Source organism: Juglans microcarpa x Juglans regia, chromosome 4D (assembly GCF_004785595.1).
Source record: "Juglans microcarpa x Juglans regia isolate MS1-56 chromosome 4D, Jm3101_v1.0, whole genome shotgun sequence".
Lineage (NCBI taxonomy): Eukaryota > Viridiplantae > Streptophyta > Magnoliopsida > Fagales > Juglandaceae > Juglans > Juglans microcarpa x Juglans regia.
The window spans coordinates 24,306,444-24,328,412 of record NC_054600.1 but is presented as its reverse complement, the minus strand read 5'-3'; the positions used below and the strand labels follow the sequence as shown (position 1 = coordinate 24,328,412).

Below are 21,969 nucleotides of genomic sequence, written 5' to 3'. Positions count from 1 at the left end.
AATGTAAAATATGATGAATTTCATCAAAATAAAACTGCATTGGATTAGCCCAATAGATAAGTGTGAAGCTTTGAACTATAGTAAATTGATAGATTTTTTCAAATTTGAAGGGTCTATTCACTCATTAAATCTATTTTTTATTCACTTTTAATCTTCAAAAGTCTTTTTTATTCACGTTTAATCTCCAACCGTCTTGTAATAATAATGTAAGAATTAAATTAAATTATTAATTATGTTTAGTGCAATTTAAAATATAATAAAAATAAAAATATTTTTATTAAAAAAATAATATTATAATATTATTTTAATAAATTCAATAACTAATTTAATATGAGATTATAAATAGAGAGATTTTAAATTTATAGAAATAATCTATTTTTCATCAAATTTTAAAAATAACTTTTATGAAACGAATGCAATGCTATTACATGTAACTTCGCCGAATCTAACCTGTCCCTGGAGTCTGGACTCGATAGTAGCCAAACGACATCGTCTCCAGTCCGTCCAAACCAAATCTCCGATAGGGGGTCTCGCAGAACCAACTCTGAGCAACCGAAAATCCGAAGCGGAAATGGGGGTCGACGATGTTCCCCTGGACGACAAGGCCAAGCGGATGAGAGATCTGCTCTCGAGCTTCTACTCCCCCGATCCTTCAATGTCCTCCTCCCCTGATACGACGTCCTCGTCGTCCAAACGAACCACTCTGGACGACATAAATTCCTCCTCCTTCGATCCCGACCAGTACATGAACCTCCTGGTACGCCCTATCCTTCTCTGATCTGTTGTATATCTGAACGTTGCCGTTGTGATTTACTGCTTTTGTTCAGAAGCTAGAGTGCGCCGTTCTCATAGGAATGGATGCTAAAAAGTGCCATCTGTTGGGTGTACTGAGATAGAGCTGTTTTGTTATTGTACCACTTTTTGGTAGTCTCACATCATGGGTATTCGGTTGAATTAGGGAGGTTAATCTGTCCGATTGCGATGCATTTTGTGATGTTATTGAAGATTTAGTTGGAGTTGATAATGGGAAGTCTTGATCCCTTGATATGTTTTCTCTCGAATTCGCAGGTGCACAAGTCGAATTTAGAAAGGCTTCTGCAGAGGCATGTAGAAATGGCGGCCGAGATAAAGAATCTTGACACTGACCTACAAATGTTAGTGTATGAGAATTATAACAAGTTCATCAGTGCTACCGATACGATTAAGAGGTAATTCTTTCCATTTCTACATGATTGAGGAATTGTGGCTACAACCCCTGCTATCCAGTTTGTGGAAAATGTTTCTGAGATGTTGATGCCAAATTTGGTTGTGTGGATCTCTGATTTCTCGTGTTCTATTTCTTTTGGGTCCCGAATGCCCTTGATATGAAATCTCTAGCGTAACTTCGTATCTTGTGCAGGATGAATAGTAATATCGTAGGCATGGAGTCAAATATGGAACAGCTTCTTGAGAAGGTATGTAGAAGTTTTCTGTATTTGCATTTTTGTTGGATGGCATTTTTCTTTTATGGTAAAGTTGGAACAGAAGCATGGATTTGGAATCACATTTACTTTTCTTGTGGATTCAGATCATGTCTGTGCAATCGAGAAGTGATGGGGTGAACACTTCGCTCTTTGAAAAGAGAGAACACGTAGAGAAATTGCATCGCACTCGTAACCTTCTTCGTAAAGTTCAGGTATTATAGCAGCAGTGATAATTAAATCTTTTATGGCGGGATCAGCGCGGTTTTATATATATATATTTTTTCTTTGATTGATGAAAATTTCTTCCATCACTAGAGGTGAACTTAAGCTCCTAGAATATCCATTGCCAAGCTTATTAAGTATTTACCAATGAGAAGGATGCATATAATATATAACAAAGTTGACAGATTCCTTGTACCAGCATTGATACAAGCTAATTGATAGGTGAACTTACAGGCTCTCCAGTGATGACGTGTAGTAAGCCATACTAGTTGATAATAATAGTTGGATATCATGCATTGTTGCTGTTTTGGAAGAACCGGGGGGCGGGGGTGTGGGTTTAAATATTTACTATTTTACTTCCCAGCAATGCAAGTTGCAGCTCATTAATCATTTTCTTGTCTCTAATGCACCTACTTAGCTTAGGGCATGCCTTTGTTTTTCTATTAGAATTCTGTAAATGGCTTTGCCTATTCGTTGATCAATAAAATTTGTTTAGTTATAAAAAAAAAAAAAAAAAAAAAAATCATTTGTGGGAGCCTTGTATTGAAATTTGTTGTGGTAAGTGGTAATAAATGGTAATTGTCTCCTCCATGCTCACAGCATGTTTATGTGATTCATTTAGATACTTGTATGTAAGTTTTGGAGTTCTCCGCATATGAGTTACTCAGATTTCATCTTTGTAAATTGTGATGAAGGGCAGTTCATTTATGATCTACCTGCTAGGCTTGGAAAGTGCATCAAATCAGAGGCCTATGCTGATGCAGTCAGGTTCTACACTGGAGCTATGCCAATTTTTAAGGTTATATTTTCTTCACCAGGGTGTTTTGATTTTTGGACCAATCTTTCTACCAATTCCTTTACTTTCTATTCAATTGAAATATCTTCACCATTGGTGAAATGTTCCGTTTTCTTCTCTTTTTTCTCTCTACTAGGCATATGGAGATTCATCATTCCAGGATTGTAAACGAGCATCTGAAGAAGCCATGGCTATAATTATAAAGAACTTGGAGGTATATTGTCCTTTCATTTTATGCCAGTCAGGTTGTCACGGGTGAAGCCCCAAGTCAAAATAAACCCATAAAAGGAGACTAGTGGGACATTATTTCATGTGTCATTGAAACATTCCCTTGGATTTGATTTTCAATATCAAAGATAAATATGTATAAACTTTACACTTACTTCCTATCAAGAAATAGATGATTTATAGTTAATACCTGAATTGATTAATGTTCTTCTCATCATCAGTTCACTACCCGCTCAGCATGTGCAACTTATCAATAAAAAAGAACTATTTTATTGGTAATTGTATAAGTTACCATTCAGCTTCTACTGAATTTAAAAGTTTTCATATGATTGTCTGTTGTCCTATTTTTGGTAGTGGATTGTTGTTAAAGGTATTTCCTATTGTGCTTATGCTCTCTGCATTTGGATGATATCATGTAATTACGAGTGAACTGGCTGGAAGTAGCATTACACTAGTGTAGAGCTTCTTGAATCAAATCACATGAGATTGGGGAGTTTTGAGGTGCTGTCCATGGGCAAGCCTATAACAGACTCATTCCCCCTTCCCATACTCCCTCATACACGCCCACAAATGAAGAAAAGAAGATTGAAAATCTGTTGAAAGGGAGCCACAAGTTGCTTTAATTTTGTATAAGTGAAGACAGACACATTTGTTCACATCATTCAAAAAACCCATTCATAAATTTTTTGGCATTTCTGACTTCTATCCCCTTTCATGGCCCATCTGAAAGAGAATCCAATACTTTTTGGATGTTTATATCTGAATAGGCCAAATTCTCACGTCATGGTTAATCCGCATGACTTGTATTTTTGGGTTCATTGGACAAAATTTTCGTAGAATTCTTGACTCCCAAGTTCTCCACTTACCCAAGAGAGAGAAGAAAAAAAGAGTGAAATTAGGACTTACATTTATGGATATACTTGTATGCCTGAGGATCTTAAACATAACCATTTATCCTGTTAGCAACCATAGGTTGTACATAAAAAGGTGATGGCACTGATGGGTAAAGAAAAGTACAGTTTCATGCTGCATAGGTTCCTGATAGTCATCACTATATCTGGAAACATGTCTCCTAAGTTGACATTTTATGTTTTGCTTTTCTCAGGGAAAGCTATTCTCGGATTCTGAATCTATACAAGCAAGAGCAGAGGCTGCAGTGCTTCTTAAAAAGTTAGATTTTCCGGTTTGTACTGACCACTGATTACAAGCTGCTCCTGTCTTTTGAATAACAGAGAAGTGTTGAATATATAATGGAATAGTTCTATTTCTGGATATTTTACTAGACTTATATGGTGAACTGATGAGGACTGTTCACATGTTGTTACTGTTGTAAAAACTCTATATTGCCTTTATTTTGTAGTTTTTTGCAGTATAAATGTGGAGCTTTACCTGTTCAAGTGAAAAAGCGAATATTATGAAAATCTTCTGACTTATCAGTGTGCATAGGATAACATATTTCTCATATCCTGGCAGGTGGAAAGCTTAAAGGCCAGACTACTGGACAAGTTGGCACAATCTCTTGCAGACCTTCAGCTTAAGACTGAAGAAATAAGTAATGCTTCAGTAGATCCTAATGATCTTTCTCAAGAAGAAAGCAATCCTGGATCAGCTCCTGCTGCTACTCATGAGGTAATTTGTGACAGTTTTTCTCTAATGAAGTAGTCAATTTTATGGCATTGAATAGAAATTCCTTATTCTTTGTTCTTTTGAAGCATCTTGGGATTTTTTTAAAAACATTTTTTCTTTGCTTTTTTTTATAAGTAAACGATATTATTAATAAGAATAGGCAAAGCCCAAGTACACAAGATGTTATACATGTGACAAAGACCTATCTAGGTCGCAGAAGTGAGAACATGAAAATCATGTAAATTAAGGCCATTAAAATCTCTAGCTATGGCCCATAGAAATAAAGGTTGGAAAAATAAAGATCGAAGCTCTTCTAGAGAACATTATTTCTTTGTTTTATGTGCTCCATGATGACTCTCTACTTGTAGTTAGGGTGAGTCTCACTTTCTTAGCTGCCTGTAAACAATTATTGCACTAATGAAATAATATTTCTATGATTTTCTAAATATAGGCCTCTGTTCGCGAGTTTGCAGAGGCTATCCGTGCTTATCGGATAATATTTCCTGATTCAGAAAGCCAACTAATTAAACTTTCACAAGGCGTGGTTACCAAGTAAGGGAGTATCTTTTCTTAATTTCCAAACTGTTTATGGTCTCTGCTCATTGTTCCTTTGGACTGATTGAACTGCATAGAAGCATGCAAAATTTTTCTCAAGGAATGTGACAGGGTCTTGTTTCTTTAGGCATTTTGAAGCAATTGAGGAATATGTAAAGAAACGTATTTGCTCCACAGAGCTGCTGCATGTCCTTCGTAAGTGGAACGAACAATCATGCTTTTGCATTATCCTTAACCCTACATAACTTTGTTGCGCCGACTTCTACACCATTATATATTTTAATAGTTATTTGAATCAGTACATGTAATCCCTCTTAACAAACTGGTTACACAAATGCTTTCATCTAATGGTCAATCTCTCATTGTGTAAAAATGCATCAAAACATACCAACAGAGCTCTATAGAAGGGCCTTGTGGCCATATCCACAGCTTCAATTCTATTCATGCTAGCGTTATTATCTGCTTGGGCTAATTTGCAAGGCCTACCAACTCAGATTATGCGCGACGCATTCCCTTTTGGATGCTTGGTGTAGTGTTTTCTTTTAGCAATACAAGAGAAGTGGTGGAGGGGCGGGGGGTTTCAAGGGGGATCAAAAGTATGATCATTGCAAAAGAGATGGGGTGGAATTTGCATGATGGGAATGCATCAAGTAATGCCATTGGGCCAATGTGATGAATTTAGTCAGCTGACTAATTTTTGACTTTAGCCAGCTTGGTGACAATGTATTTGTTGTATAAGGCGATTATTTAATTTGAGATAAGGGAGGATGCTGAATGGATTTGATGACATGGAGGGAGTCATCTTCATTGATAAGTTTGCCCATATCGAGGGTGACAACCTTGTTTAGCATAAGGAGTGTGGCTTGGCTTCTCCAACACTAGATTCATTTGGTGGGAACTCGAGGGTCCAGAGTCCTGACATAGGGATTAGGGAAGATGTACTGAATTGTGACAGACCACAACAAGCATTTGGAACTTTTCTTGGACTGCTACGTCGAAGTTGATGTTTGTGGAGTTGGGTGGTGGTGATGCCAGCTTTCATGTTCATAGGGTGTAATGGAGCTCCAAGCTTTTCAGTGTTACCTATGGATATGTTTAACCTGGGTGATATAGGTTAAGGTATCCAGTGTTAGTTGGCCATAGTAAATGTTGTTTCTAATGAACCGTCATGTCCATGGAAATCCCTGCAAACCAAAGAAAGGAACGAGGGTTTCTTTACCTTCTTCCATTTCATGGTCTATGAAAGTTGGATGATGCATCAAAACATTAATATTATCTAATTATGGAATAAAGTTGACTCTAGCTTTCTTATCTTATTGTGGGCTGGATGAAAATAATTCAATATTAGGTTTAAGTTTACACTCATTATGCAAACCGAGTTTGATTTGTTTTGATGCTTGCCAATTTGCATGCAGGAATTATTTGGACAGATGTGCTCCTGATGGATGAAGTGTTACATGAGGCTGCTCTCCCTAACTATTCATTGGAGGTTTTATTTTAAAATCATGTGGCCTATTTACTGATGCTAATTTTACGTGCATTTCTTCCATGCTCCCTGATTTTGAATATTATCAACAGTTTCATGTTGATGGGTGTATTTAGTACACTGATTGTCCCTATGTGGTTTCAGGCTGCAAAGGTTGCTGTCAAACAGTATGTTGCGAGCACATTTTCTCATCTTCTACATGATATCTCAGGTTATTTCTGATGCTTTTTTATAGTTTCAACTTGACCCAAACAGAAAAGAACTTGAAAATCATAGATTGATTCATGTTGTTTCAATCTTCTACTCCAAGAGGCTCAAAGTTCTGAGTTAACTTCTGTTTGAGATGGCAGATTCCCTTACAGAAGTTCATGTTAAACAAAAGGAGGGGGTGGGGGAGTATTCATTGCAGACTGCCCTGGAGGCCAGCAAAAAAGCAGTGCTTCAAGGCAGTATGAATGTTTTATTGGTAATATAGATGGTTTTAAAAAATGTACTTGCATATTTTTTAAATGAAGAAATGCACTCGCATGTACATGCAGGTGTCATAGGTAGTTCTATTCTGCTGGTGAACGATATTATTATAAACGAGCATCCAATATTTCAACATGCATGCTGTGGTCTCTCTCTTCCCCCCCTCCACCCTCTCTCTTAAAAAAAAAAAAAAACTTTGGCAACTGTTATCCAATGTTTTTGGGACAATGATTTTACTGTTTGGTGAGTGGTGAGAAAAAATCCCTACTTTTCATTAGGTTTGTTTTTGAGTACTTTCACCTTTTATACATCATTGCTGTGAAACCTCCTTCTTGTTATATGTTTGCATACTTAATCATTTGGGTTTTGAGTTCTCCTCTTCTGTTTTTCCCCCAGGACTTCCGTCAAATTGTAGAAGACAACTTGGAGCTACTAGTTCAGCTGAGACCCTTGATTATTGATTTGGTTCAAGAAGGATTTCAAGATTTCTTCGGGGCCCTTGATGATCACTTCCTTTTGCTCTCAGGCGGAAATAATGCAGTCAGTCAAGATCAAGGTTTTGTGGAGGGGACACAAGTTGACAAAGCATTTGCTGGCCTTGTCCTGGTTCTGGCTCAAGTTTCTGTCTTCATTGAACAAACTGCAATCCCAAAAATCACTGAGGCAAGGAGCTGCTTGATTGTTTTATAACATTTGCTTTTGAAGCACTATTTCTGCAATTATATTTGTCTTAGTCCTCAGGGGCTTGTGTTGAAGTTTCATGTTCTACTTGTCAGGAAATTGCGGCTTCCTTTTCTGGTGCTGGTGCTAGAGGCTATGAGCACGGGCCTGCATTTGTTCCTGGAGAAATTTGTCGAATATTTCGTTCAGCTGGAGAGAAGTTTCTGCACCTTGTATGATTTAAAACTTTTGTAGTTTGGTTTGTTGTTTCATTTATGATATTAGATAAGGGAACAAAAAAGTAGGTTTTGGATTAGTAGATGACATCATATCTTCATAATCTCATTGCTGTCTCTCTTTTGTAACCAATAATGGTTCCCAGATAGCAGATGGCAAATTGGCGTTATGTCCATCTGCGTCTTTATAGAATGCAAAATCCGCTTTGAAATTGGAAATGTGTTTCTGCCATTTGGGTTAATTGAGAGTTCGACATGAATGTTACCTTTGTGTTGTCACTTCCCATTCCCAGTCTTGTTTATCTTTTCCATGTGTGCCTTGGGCTTTGGTCTGTTTTGAATATGTTATATATTGTCCAAAAATTTGACAAGAGACAAATCAAAATTTTTTTTTCTTTTCAGTATATTAATATGAGAACTCAGAGGATATCCCTTCTCCTGAAGAAGAGGTTTACGACACCAAATTGGGTCAAGGTGGGTGTGCTTTATGACTATGTTCTGTTTATTTGATAGAAAATGGCCAGCATTGGAATGGTTTGGTTTTTTGTCTTCACTGATATTTTTACAATTTGCACAGCATAAGGAGCCCAGAGAAGTTCATATGTTTGTTGATTTATTTCTCCAAGAGGTCAGCATATCTTAGCTTTTCATTTTTAATGTATCTGTGGTTAATTATTTTCCAGTTAAATGTTAAGATTGGAGAAGCTATGTATGGCCGCCTGTTTTTGTTAAATTATTCCATTCGAGTATGCATTGCATGAATCTATGCATGCAAATTAATTGAGAGTAGAATTAACCACACCTTTTGACTTTTGACTCCTTTACCAGCTTGAAGCGACAGGATGTGAAGTAAAGCAGATTTTGCCTGAAGGGCTGCGAAGGCATCGTCGCAATGACAGCAATGGAAGCACTAACTCATCAAGGAGCAATCCGTTACGAGAGGAAAAGTTGAGTCGGTCCAGTACCCAAAGGGCCAGGAGCCAGCTTTTGGAAACCCATCTAGCAAAATTGTTTAAGCAAAAAATTGAAATTTTCACAAAAGTGGAATATACACAGGTATTGAATCCTCGCAGACTGGTGAAGAAAATAATTATGGTGGCATATAAACAACATGAACTGAGCTGCTTGTAAACTGCAGGAGTCAGTGGTGACAACAATAGTAAAACTTTGTCTTAAAAGTTTGCAAGAATTTGTCCGACTCCAGACTTTCAATCGGAGTGGATTCCAACAGATTCAGTTAGATATTCAGTTCCTACGGACTCCTGTGAAGGAAATTGTTGAAGATCAAGCTGTGATTGACTTTCTTCTCGACGAGGTAAAAGAAAAAAAGAGTCTGACTCTAGCTTCTGAATATTTGACCTCCCATTACTCTCTATTGGAGTATAAGATTCATTCGTGTGATGAATTTCAAGAGAAATGAAGTAAACCATCTTTGTATGTTTACTTGTTAGTTCAGAACTTAATGTAAGATAATTTATGAAGACAATAAATCATAGTCTTGGGGTTGCTCTGTCTGGCAGGTGATTGTTAATGCTTCAGAGCGTTGTCTTGACCCAATTCCTTTGGAGCCCCCCATTTTGGACAGACTCATACAAGCAAAGTTGGCCAAAACAAGGCATCAGAATCCAGTCACTCCATAAACATCTGATGGGGGCATGACCGATGATTGTAATGACCTTTAATTCTCCATTTCTTGGACTGCGTTCCTTCCTCATATTCTGCTTCATTGATGTCTCAACCATACATCTGAAAAACAAAAAGAATGATTATCCATAGTTGTTACTGACATCTTTCTTTGACTGGGGTCAGTTGAGTTCATTTTCAAGGCCTATAGTTGCTCTCCAATCGTGTCGACATGGAATGTCTTCGAGAAGAGTGGTTTGAGTCTGCAATTTAGTGCAAGTATTCTTCAGTCAGAGGGAGGACATGCACCCTTTATCGCAAATAATGAGTAGTCTCTCGTAGATGGGACATGAGAAGCACATTGTAAGCTTCGCTTGTACCTTTTGCTGTAATTCACTATGTGAAGAGAACGGGGGAATCTTTCAGCCTTCGATAACTCGATAGCCTTCTTGCTCTTGACTTTTGTATAGTTGAAAGTATTCGCTATATATTCGGGATATGGCAGCTTTATTTTCTGTTCTTCCTCCCTATCATTCTGTATTTGCTGATTAATCCCACTGAATCAGGCTATAACGTATGATTCGGTTTGGTTGTCGAATCAATTGAGATTTGCATTGGTTTGTTTGAAATTGAGTTTTATCAGTCTCTTGCCTTTATTCACTGGGTACAAATTCAGTAATCATGATCAAAACAAGAAATGAATAACTGACTCCGGGGACAGAATAGAATGGTTCGAACTTGAAACTTACTGAACAGCTGGAACTTTAGGAAGAGAGTATCGAAAACTTTTAACTTCGGGTGTTCTCCTGCGTCAATAGTTGTACAAATAAACTTGTTAATATCAATGAAGAACTGGGTTTGTTGAAGGTCACTGTTGTGGTGAATATCATCCAGATAATAGAAAGCTATATATAAAAAGAGTTCTAGTTAGCAAACCACGGTGGCTGTAGTTTAGTGGTAAGAATTCCACGTTGTGGCCGTGGAGACCTGGGCTCGAATCCCAGCAGCCACATTTTTGTTGGTATTTTTGGGTCCCATACCCTAAGATTCAATCAAGACCACAGATCTCTGTCCCGCATTTGTATCATAGTACATGCCATGTTACAGCGCCCACATTAAAAAGGATAAGAAAAAAAAAAAAAAAAATGCCATCCTATAGGGCATCTTACCTGGCTCATTTTCCCGCCTAAATTCTTCTAGCCCAGGCATTCCTCTTCATTTTTGCCGCCAAACGGCAAACCCCCCACTTCTCTCTCTCTCTCTCTCTATCTCTCTCGCACCAGGTAAACCATGAACATGGCGAAGGGCCTCGATTTCAGCACAGACAAAGGTAACGCCTCTCATTATTCTCTCCCTTTTTCTCAGATTGTTTATTTTTTCTTAATTATTTAAATTTATTTCACAGTTCTGGCGAAAGAGTTCCTTTCTAACTTTGCTGATGCAATTGGCGAAGCAAAGTACATGAACATCCTTGTAAGATCTCTCTCTCTCTCTCTCTCTCTCCTCGTTTACAGGAAAACACGATTTTAAAACCCTAGATCTTCGTTTGGCTTCTGGTAAATTGAAGCAGAACAACGAAGCTGAAATCTAGTCTCGCATTTTGTCTTTATCTCGAACATGGAGTACAACAGCTTCAAGCATTATTGGCATAGTGAATTGTATATTATAAATTACGACTATTTTGTTACTGAGCTGCCTCAGCAACCATATAGAGCTTGCAACTAAAAGAACTCAGGAGTTTCACCAAAGAGTGATAAGTAGTTTGTTTTGCACGAAGATTAGCCCTAATTTTTACCCAATTTCAGCAAGAAGTTGCGAACCGTAAAATCCGAGCAGTTCAGATTGATCTCGAGGACTTGTTTAATGTAAAATTCTCTCCCTTTTGTTTTACTTGTGAAATAGTTGAATTTTATACGTTTATATTTGAAACCTTGATTCATTTTTATTATCAGTACAAGGACTTGGATGAAGAATTTCTCAGACGCATTACCGAGAATACCCGAAGGTATATTGGGATTTTTGCTGAGGCAATTGATGAGCTCATGCCAGAACCCACGGAGGCCTTTACGGATGATGATCATGACATATTGATGACACAAAGGTCTGATGAAGGGCCGGAGAATATGGACGGTTCTGATCCACTTCAGAAAATGCCTCCAGAAATCAAACGCTACTTGTAAGTTCAAGGAGATCGTCCAATTTTTTTTTATTACAAATGGATAATCCTTGGCTGTCGTACGCAAATGGAGAAATTGTTATAGTTTGACTAATATACGAACAATGAATCTTCTGTAAGGATGCAGTTTCCGGACTATAATACTAAAGCTATACCAATTGTGAAAAAGTCTCAGCTTTTTGTTGTTTGGATTACATGACTACAACACATTTCTTGAAGAATTTTCATGGTTGGAGTATATTAAAGTCTCGATAGGTCCATATATGAGGCTAAATTCTAATTCTGATATGATTTTATGACATCTTTTTCTAATTTTTATACAGTTGTTATTCCAGTACCAATCACATTGAATTAGTAAATATTGGTACTATAATGTTCATTTCTGTATCTACTATTCTACTGTGAGATACCGCAGATATTGTTAATTAGTTTTTGTTTGTGTTCCAGTGAAGTTTATATAAGAGCTTCATCAAAGGGAAGGCCATATACTATCAGGGAGGTCAAGGCTTCATACATTGGCCAACTTGTGAGGATATCTGGTATTGTCACACGTTGCTCAGATGTGAAACCATTAATGCAGGTAGCTGTGTATACATGTGAAGACTGCGGTTTTGAAATTTACCAGGTAGTTGTCTCTTTTGCTACATTGTTCAGCTATCTTACATGACATTTATTCACTGCCATACTGAGGGTCTCTCACGTCTATGTGTTCCCCTTCTATCAATATTATATTGTTTAATTTGAAATTTTTAATCAGCAAGATCAAACCCAAACATTTCCAAGTTGTTCTTCCTTTTTCATTCCTTTCCAATGTTACAGTGTTTTGGAAATCCACTTGGGTCTTTTTTGTACAGTGCTTTAGTTGATTTATTTATTCTTTTTTGTGCCTTACAGGAAGTGACTGCTCGAGTTTTCATGCCCCTGTTTGAGTGTCCATCCAAGCGATGTGTAACAAACAAAACAAAGGGGAACCTTATTCTGCAGCTCAGGGCATCAAAGTTTTTGAAGTTTCAAGAGGTTTTTACTATACACTGAATCATTCGCTAAAAGGAGATTATCATGTTCATAGCAAATAGCCATTCTATATTCATATTTTTATTCTAACATGGTTGCTCATTTTTTTTGGTATTCTCATTCAATAATGTTTATTTTCCCTTCTGGGTAATACCTTTGTGACATGGTCCAATTGCAGGCCAAAATTCAAGAGTTGGCTGAACATGTTCCAAAAGGTCATATTCCACGAACAATGACTGTCCATTTGAGGGGAGAACTCACGAGAAAGGTTGGTTGTCCTTGGGTCAATTTTCATGTACTCTTTTTAGCGGGTGAACATTAATTTTTTTCTTGAAGTAATAAAATGATATTCACCTCCGTGGCTGATATTCATGTGGGATAATCTTTAATTTACGTTTTTAGTAGTGGCATGTATGGTGAAACAAGTTTTCATTAAAACCATAAGTTCAGTATGGGTGAAAATGCGCCAGAGGAAGTTTGAATTGACTACCTGTATAAGTTATAAGCATACATAGAAATGTAAACTGACATGGAAAGAAGTGACTCGTAAAGTGGTGACAAATTTCAGTTTTCAAGTTTGCGTCCTCTGATTAGAGTATCTCTTTTTTCCTTTTAGAAAATGCACTGTTCCAGATCTTGATATCATGATTCTTTTAAGTTTTCGTGTTGTCTGCTACTAATTTTTTAGATCCTTATTTTTGTCTTGTTGAACATAATCAGGTAGCCCCGGGTGATGTTATTGAATTGTCTGGGATTTTTCTCCCCATTCCATACACTGGGTTTAGAGCAATGCGTGCTGGCTTAGTTGCAGATACATACTTAGAGGCCATGTCTGTCACACATTTCAAGAAAAAATATGAAGAGTAAGCCATTAGTAGTTCTCAGTTTTTTTCTTTATTCCTTTTCAGTTCTTAATTACCAAAAAGCCCTAAAAAATCAATGGTTTGATAAAATTTTTAATCATTCTTTCAAATACCCTTTGCTCACCCTTTTTTTTCCTGTCTTCATCGAAAAGTATGTGTCTGAGTATTTGAATATTAATTTATTCATTTCTCTCTGTTTTCTATCTTTGATTATAGATATATTTTTCATGGCAGTTCTTGCCTAACTTTAAGCTGTTTTTTACCTGATAAGATGAGGTTGTCAATAATTAGGGGATCAAGGACTCCTGTGACTCAGTTTTATTGTACTGCAGGTATGAACTTAGAGGAGATGAGGAAGAACAAATTGCACGTTTAGCTGAGGATGGTGATATTTATAATAAGCTGTCCCGATCATTGGCACCTGAAATTTTTGGACATGAAGATATAAAAAAAGCTCTACTTCTTCTCCTTGTGGGTGCTCCTCACCGAAAGTTGAAAGATGGAATGAAGGTAAACGAATCATGTTGCAAGCTGATTAAAATAGCCAAGTTTGGCAGGCTATAATCTCCTTGTCATTTCAGAAGTACGCATCAACTGATAAGATTGAAACTATCTTAGTTCCCTCATGTCCCCACCCACACTCCCACCACAGTCCTCTGTGTCCTGGCTATTCTGCTCCCACACTACTTATTCAAATTAAGTATGCTAACTGCTATGCAGATATGACAAGCTGGTACAACCAAAAGTTGTGATATTTTTCCCTTCACTGCAGATTAGAGGAGATTTACATATATGTTTGATGGGTGATCCTGGGGTTGCAAAGAGTCAACTTCTTAAGCACATAATTAATGTAGCACCCAGGGGAGTGTACACTACTGGCAAAGGAAGCAGTGGAGTTGGTCTAACTGCTGCCGTTCAGAAAGATCCAGTGACAAATGAGATGGTCCTGGAAGGAGGAGCTTTGGTGAGACACTACATTTTTTCTTCCATGCCAGTTGACACTCATTGGATGCTTATTCTAGCATTAGATATAGCATGACAATCTCTGAATACTTGTGTTGTATGTGTGCATCTAAGATATGGCCCAGTTTGGATACAAGAATTGTTTCATCTCATCTCATCTTATAATTACAACCTTCCCAAATTCCCACACAAAATATAATAAACAATTCAATTTTTTTCAAATCCCAAAACAATAATAATATTAAAAAATAATATTCTAACAATATTTATTCAATTTTCAACTTTCATCTCAACTCATCTCATCTCAACTCACCATCCAAACCACACCTATTGTATCCAAACATGCTGCCTTTGCTGTTGACACTTCATTAAAACAACTGGAGCTTTAAGTCATCATTACAATAAAAATTCTTCTATCTAGTTTTTTTTCAAGGATTTCTTGGATTCAATACAGAAGCATTGACTATATTCAGGTGCTAGCGGACATGGGTATATGTGCCATTGATGAGTTTGACAAGATGGATGAATCAGATCGAACCGCAATACATGAAGTTATGGAGCAGCAAACTGTCAGCATTGCCAAGGCTGGAATCACTACGTCCCTGAATGCAAGAACTGCTGTTCTGGCTGCAGCCAATCCAGCTTGGTACAAATTTTCTATTTTTCATAGTCAATTTTTACTCTTTCTGGTCTTTTACCACATCCTGCTCGCATGAGTGAATTTTCCAGTGCAGACAAAATTATCTACGTCTCTTTATTCAAATGGTCCTCAATGCAAACACTTACAGTAAGGTCATAATTTTGTGTAGGGGAAGATATGACCTACGAAGAACTCCAGCTGAAAACATTAATCTTCCTCCAGCCCTTCTATCAAGATTTGACCTTCTATGGCTGATCCTTGATCGAGCAGATCTTGATAGTGATCTTGAATTGGCTAGGCATGTGGTCTATGTGCACCAGAATAGAGAATCTCCTGCTCTTGGTTTCACTCCCCTCGATCCATCTGTTCTTCGGTATATATCACAACTTCTTTTATAATTAAAATAAATTTATTACTGACAATTTTAGGAATGATTTGTTTCAGATACATCTACCTGATCAAGTAACTTTTGCATTATGTAAAGTTGTGGAAATACACAAACCCCCCTCAAAACCACCAAAAAGATTTCAATATATTACCTCTAAGACATCACTAGAAGTTCTCAAACAATGACAAAATACCCTTATTAAATTCAAAAACATTATTTGTTTAAACATAATTTTTTTGGAAAAGTATTCTTAAAAATAAAAGTATTTGTAAGAATTTTTTTTAATTTTTAAAAAATCACTTTAGATTTTTTTTCTCAAACTTTTAGATTAATTTTAAAAAACTCATGTTTCTTTTATTTAAAAAAAAACTATTTAATTTATGTTTTTATTTTTTTAAAATTTTCAGCGTTTTTATAATTTTTTTTATATTTTTTTAATATTTTGAATTTTCTTTTCAAGGTTGATTTTTATGGAGGGGTTACATTGCAAGTTTTTGGTAGTTTAGTAGAGTGATTGCCAAATTGTGAGTTTTCTCCTATAAAGTTCTATTGCTTATGGAATTATGCTGTCAGAAAGTTATGGGATATATCCATGCTTTTGGTTTTCACATCACCCTCATTATCAATTGTGTGGATGCGATTCTTATAAATTTGTGCGTATTTTATTTTTTGTTAGGCTGCTTTCTTTTTAGATTGTAGCAAAGTTTAGTGACTCATGGTTGACAATAATTCTACATATTTGTATTTCCAAGTTTTGTTGCTACAATGCCTGCTACCACGTTCTTCAGGTTCTCCATTGAGAGAGACTGTGACTTGTCATATTTTTTTCTTACAATTCTTTTAGCTTTGTCAGCTAATTTCACGTGTTTAATTCAGAGTACAAGTTTCTGCCCGTGGTTGGTTCTTTTGCAAATATCTACACTATTTATATATTACAAGCAACATAATTGCACTACTTAATATGTGTTTTTCCCTAGTGCTTATATTTCAGCAGCCAGAAGAGTGTCTCCTTGTGTCCCAAGGGAACTGGAGGAGTATGTTGCTAGTGCTTATTCCAGCATTCGGCAAGAAGAAGCCAAATCTAATACTCCACATTCCTATACAACTGTCAGAACTCTGCTCAGCATTCTCCGGATATCAGCTGTGAGTACCGGATATCAACTACTATCAAAATAGAATTAGATTGACAGGATATTAGGTCCAGGCGGAAGCAAACAGCCTCATTACATCTGGATCTCAGCATTTTATGCTTTCAACTTGCATTTTTCTAGATATGGACTAGGGCCAAATCTTCAATTTGAAAATGTAGGGTAGAAATTTGCATATTTGTTCAAAGCTTTACCTAGTTAGTTGGATAACTTGTCTTAAAGTTTCATCCCCATAATGGAGCGATACATATCTGCGAAGTACATCCATTTTATATAGATATCATAGGGGTGCTACCCGCCCCCGCATGGGCGATGGTAGTGAATTTTTCCCCGCAATCCGCCCTCGTTCATGTGGGGGTGGAGTACCCCATCCACTGCACGGGGTGCGGGGGTGGACCTCTGTCCCCCCCACAACTACTCTGCCCTCTGTGGAGCTCGCGGACGTATTGGTGTCTTATGGAAGAAACAACTCCACAAGCAAAACAAAAACTTCAAGAATATGAAGTTGATCATAGTAAAAGGCTAGCCTTTCCAATCGAAAGAGAGACTGCAAACGAACCTGGTTGTTGGTTGCTGTTTGTATCAAGGGAAAGTGATTGAAAGTGTTGAAATGGTGCGCAACACCTTAACACGAAACGACACCCTGACTTAAACGACAACTTTTACCCAGGTACAAATTGCTCCATGACGTCGTATCCTCTAGACCTCTTCTTCTTCAAACTTCATCACTTTGCAACATGCACACACACTTCAACAGATCCTCCAGAATCCAGAAGCCTCTTCTCAGTTCCCAAGTCCTTGTCTTTCTTCTCCATCCCTTTTGTCGGAACCCTAACAAATCATAAGGATATCAATAAACTGTGGGAGAGAGATTGAGAGAGAAGAGGGACGAAGGCTACGATGTCTTGGAGTAGGCGCAAACTTAGTCTGGGAGAGAGATCGATAGAGAAGAGGTGAAGCCTCGAAGATTTGAGAACAAAAATGAGAAGTAACTATTGAAAAGTGAAAAGGGGGGGGGGGGGGTTTCCCCTTATATATGCGGGGGTGGGGCGGGGGCCACCCTCATCCTGCCCCGTTGGGGAGGCCAGATTGGCCCCGCCCCCTGCATCTGTCGGACAGGGAATCCGTCCTGCCCACACGGGGGCGGGGCGGATGGGGGCGGGGTTCCGCTGCCCACCCCTAAGATATCATTATAGTAAGTTTGATTGTATTGATTGAACAAGCTTTTAACTGGTTGTTATAAGGGTTGAATGGCATGCATAGGGTGAAGCAAGCAATAGTTATCTGTATTGAGAAATTCTACTCACCATTCTTACACCACAAACCTATTTTTATTTTTTAGCTCTTTATTTTTTTCTCTTGGCAAGTGTGTGGTGTAGGGATAATGAATAGAAGAATTCATTTAGTTTAGCAGGAATTAAAAATAAATATAAAAAATCAAGTTTGGTGTGCGGTGTAGATAGCTGGATAGAAGGGCTCATCTGTATTTAGTTCATCACTTGGAATTGATTTCATTTGTTTACAGGCACTTGCAAGACTCCGTTTTTCTGATACTGTGGCTCAGAGTGATGTGGATGAAGCACTTAGGTTAATGCAGATGTCGAAGTTCTCTTTGTACTCAGACGAGCGTCAAAAATCTGGACTGGATGCTATCTCAGATATCTATTCGATCTTGCGAGATGAAGCTGCAAGGACTAACAGGATGGATGTGAGCTATGCTCATGCACTCAACTGGATATCTCGGAAGGTATGTTCTCGGAATTCCAGGGTTGAGTCCTATTTGCAATGACTTCAAAAACTTAAAGTTCTGTTTGCAATTGGGTATTGGTTTTGAAAGTGAATTGGATGTGAAACTACAGGAATAAGTGACCAGACTGAACCAGCCATATCATGTAAAAATATATATATATATATATATATATTAATAAAACATAAATAAAAAGAGTTAAATCTGACTCCTATGAAATTCTGGAAGGTTTCAAGGACAATCTAAATATGTCTGAATTAAGAGATGCGGTGTGATTTATAGTCTTGTTTGGATTCAATCGAGAGGATACAGTATCTGAAATAATGGGTATTCAAACTTGAGATTGTTCTATTTCTTTATAGCTTTCTTGGATTACAGTAATGCTTGTCCTATGGAAGACAATAGGGCCTCTGAATGTGCAAATGTTTGCTTCTGAACAGGGATACAGTGAAGCCCAACTGAAAGAATGTTTGGAGGAATACGCAGCCTTAAATGTGTGGCAGATACATCCCCACACCTTTGACATCCGATTTATTGATGCCTGATGTGTGCCCTTGCTTGTATAGGAATGGCTTTGATTAACCAGCACTTGAGGTGAAGTTAGGTGGAAAGCTCAAAATTAATGTCTGGATTATGTTGTAATTTGATTTTACAGAATTTCGGAGGTACTTGTGATTGTTAGAGCGGGCTAGAGTTAGGCTTATTTAAGTTATAAGTTGCTGAAGTACCTGACTTGAAATTTGAGAATGGATGTAGTAGTCATTAGTTTGTTTGGTGGTAAGGTAAACAAGGCAACAGGAATCAATCGAATTTTCATTTGAACAACCCCAAGTGTTGTTTGTTGCCTTTATTTTTAAGAGGAGTGCTACAACCACAAATATATTATACAAAAATAAACCCACAAGGCACAAATTACTGTGACTTCATATGATTTGTCAGATTTACTTTACAATAAAAATAATTTTATAATTTGACGAATCATATCAAGTTACATCAATTTGTGAGATTATTTTGTGTGGTCCATTTGTGGTTAGAGTAAATCTCTATTTTTAACTTTTTGGAGAGAAAAAAATAGACAAGTTGGCAAAATCCATGTTTATTGTTTCAGGTATCAATTAGATTAATTGACATTAATATTACCTTAAAAAGCTTCTTATATTTTGGTTGTACATGCCACATGGGATTCTTTTTTTGTCCCGTCACAGGAAAGCCAATTGAGCATTTCACTGTTATGTCTATAATTAAGAAAACAATCAAAATACTTCCAAAACGATCATTAGTATAATGGGGAACTATATTATTTAAAATAATGATCAAAGTTGGCACAATTCTATTTATCCCTTATATATAATGCCAGAAATTAATGTCGAATAATTTTCTTTTTGTTTATATCACCCATTACATAGATTTATTTCGCATCATTTTCAATCCTTGCTAAAAAACGATCCGAAAATACTGCTTTTTGCCATCATTTTTCATGGATGAAAAACATATAATTTTAAAAATCCTATAATAAAAGATTAAAATCTTCCAAAAGTACATACAGTTCATATTGTCACTTGATACGCAAGTAACCATTTTTTAAAATTTTTAAATATATAAGTTTCTTAAAAAATAAATAAAAAGAATCCAACCATTCAGAGTAAGTGGGGACACATTCAGAATGCCTTTTATTTAATAAGAATATGGGAAAAAAATTGTCGTAACTAAGGTTTTAAGCTAGTTGATTTGGATTGGAAAAATCGATTGGATCGGACTGAACTTCAGATTGGTCAGTTTCAGTCACATAAATTATGGACTAAAAAAATTCGGTTCGGTCTCGAGATCTATGATGGACCGAAAATCACCCTACCAAACCGATTTACATCCCTAATTACTCATAACAGTGGGTTTAACCCTAAACGACAGCTCGGGAACTTAACACGGGTGTACTTTGGTCGTTTCGCATTGGGAGCCCAACCAAATACGACGCCATTTAATAATTAATTTACATCGTTGTTCCGAATTAATGATTATTTACGTGGTGTATCTTTTTTGAGGAAAACCAGCGTTCATCGTTGTTGCTTTTAAAAAATATAAAAGAAAAATTAAAATTCATTAACCAAATTCGTTTTCCATTTAACCCCGGTCCCTACAAGAAAATCCCGGAAAAAAAGAACCAAAAACAGAGAAAGAGAGAGAACAGAACACGAGCTCTTTCAGACAACCTCTTCCTCAATTAATCTCCAACAGCTACAACCAACTCTACTCAGCGTAACGAGGTCTTGTTTGGATACATACGACTTAACTGATTTCTCAGCGGTTTTCCATGCCTTCCTTTGATTTAGATCTTATGCCTTTTGCCACCCCCCCCCAAATGTATGTATGTACAATATATTGCAAAACAAAATTTTAATTGGGCTTTTATGTTTGTGTCTTAGGAACTGCATTTATGGACTCGGCCGACCTTACCGTTTTATCCAACTGTGCATGTCTTTCACTTCGTTGAAGCAATCCACAGGTTCTTCAATTTTCTTTTTTTGCTTTCCCTGTTGTTATCTGTTGGCCGTCGTTGTATTTATAGTTGAAATCGGGATTTTTTTTTTCTATTATTGATGCCATGGCTGCTAGTGTCTTGATTTATACGCACATGTAACACTTTGGGGAGCGCGAAATCAATTTCTTGGATTCATTTTGATGTTTGTCTGTTTAAGGGAGTGCACTATTTGTGATATTTCTTATAATTTAAGCTAAAACCATAGTTTTCTTTGCGTAAACAACGAAAAAGATGCTCGGAAAATCAGTTCCTTCACTGTTGTTGGATTTGACAATGTTGCAAGTAAGAACACACCATATAGTTTTCTGAATCGCGATAGAGTTCTGGTTTGTATGGTGATAAATTTGGTAAATTGATCGATAGTTTTGCTATTCTAGAAGTTTGGAATCTTAGATTATAGAAATATAGTTATGCCAGAGGACTTATGATCCTTACCTTTGAAAGTGGTAGTAAATGAAGACTTTGGCTGTTAGCAAACGAGAAAAGATTGCTTTAACTTTAAAAGATTTATTTTGATCTTTTAATTCAATATAAATCTAATTCAATATAAATCTTTTAAATTCTTATTTAAATATCTTAAATCTTTAAAAGATTTATATTGAAAACTTGGCTTCGCTTTTTAATAAAATTATTTTTACTGATCAAAAAAATATTTATATTGAAAGAAATTTGGTATACTAATCTCTAAAAGCCAAAACTTTAAGCATACTTGGGTATTTAATCGAACAAAGATATTTATTACGGATGCCTCCCCTGATCAAACATGGTATGTGTTGTCTATATATGGGGATTCCATATGTTGTCTCATGGATTGCCCACTCAACGGGCACGAGTGAGTAGAGCGCTGAATCTCATTAATAAAATTCCTTTGATTGACTGCTAACATGACACCTTACATCCCATTTCTTTGATAAGTAATTAAATATTTTATTAGAAAAAGGCGAAAGGCATAGTCCAGGTACATAGGAAGTATACAAGATGAGCACCTAATTAAAAATAATAAAAAAAAAAGAAACAAGAAAATCATGCAAGCTTGACCCATTAAAATCTACAGAAGCCACCCAAAGGAACAGCGTATTGTAATATGTAGTTTTAAACTCCACCATCGTTCACTCTCGATCCTCAAAA

At 36.8% G+C, this 21,969-nt stretch overlaps 2 protein-coding genes and 1 non-coding gene across 3 annotated transcripts; all 3 read left to right on the top strand.

Annotated features, from left to right (window-relative positions):
• Window positions 1-430: 430 nt before the first annotated feature.
• On the top strand, window positions 431-9,688 carry LOC121260485 (vacuolar protein sorting-associated protein 51 homolog). The gene is made up of 20 exons (XM_041162367.1): window positions 431-757; window positions 1,069-1,208; window positions 1,400-1,454; window positions 1,568-1,675; window positions 2,386-2,484; window positions 2,618-2,695; window positions 3,815-3,892; window positions 4,183-4,338; window positions 4,787-4,887; window positions 5,018-5,085; window positions 6,306-6,379; window positions 6,521-6,587; window positions 6,727-6,842; window positions 7,244-7,510; window positions 7,624-7,740; window positions 8,146-8,217; window positions 8,321-8,371; window positions 8,572-8,799; window positions 8,882-9,058; window positions 9,264-9,688. Exons 1-20 carry the CDS (start codon window positions 572-574, stop codon window positions 9,381-9,383), a joined length of 2,358 nt encoding a protein of 785 aa, XP_041018301.1. The 5' UTR covers window positions 431-571; the 3' UTR covers window positions 9,384-9,688.
• A 618-nt stretch (window positions 9,689-10,306) lies between these two features.
• On the top strand, window positions 10,307-10,378 carry TRNAH-GUG. The gene has a single exon. It is a non-coding gene; the product is annotated as a tRNA-His (tRNA).
• Window positions 10,379-10,473: 95 nt separating this feature from the next.
• On the top strand, window positions 10,474-19,130 carry LOC121260484 (DNA replication licensing factor MCM7). Its single transcript, XM_041162366.1, has 15 exons — window positions 10,474-10,696; window positions 10,772-10,839; window positions 11,172-11,231; window positions 11,319-11,542; window positions 11,990-12,167; window positions 12,437-12,559; window positions 12,735-12,824; window positions 13,277-13,419; window positions 13,752-13,929; window positions 14,192-14,383; window positions 14,856-15,028; window positions 15,192-15,395; window positions 16,388-16,553; window positions 18,084-18,305; window positions 18,746-19,130. The coding sequence occupies exons 1-15, from the start codon at window positions 10,657-10,659 to the stop codon at window positions 18,848-18,850; spliced, it is 2,166 nt and encodes a 721-aa protein (XP_041018300.1). The 5' UTR covers window positions 10,474-10,656; the 3' UTR covers window positions 18,851-19,130.
• Window positions 19,131-21,969: the final 2,839 nt, after the last annotated feature.

Excerpts from the sequence above, each read along its gene's own strand:
- LOC121260485 (XM_041162367.1), top strand. The coding sequence starts at position 572 with ATGGGGGTCGACGATGTTCCCCTGGACGACAAGGCCAAGCGGATGAGA. Across the intron at positions 1,209-1,399 it reads GCTACCGATACGATTAAGAG|GATGAATAGTAATATCGTAG; the intron begins GTAATTCTTTCC and ends TATCTTGTGCAG. Across the intron at positions 3,893-4,182 it reads TTAAAAAGTTAGATTTTCCG|GTGGAAAGCTTAAAGGCCAG; the intron begins GTTTGTACTGAC and ends ATATCCTGGCAG.
- LOC121260484 (XM_041162366.1), top strand. The coding sequence starts at position 10,657 with ATGAACATGGCGAAGGGCCTCGATTTCAGCACAGACAAAG. Across the intron at positions 15,029-15,191 it reads GCTGCAGCCAATCCAGCTTG|GGGAAGATATGACCTACGAA; the intron begins GTACAAATTTTC and ends AATTTTGTGTAG. Across the intron at positions 16,554-18,083 it reads GCATTCTCCGGATATCAGCT|GCACTTGCAAGACTCCGTTT; the intron begins GTGAGTACCGGA and ends ATTTGTTTACAG.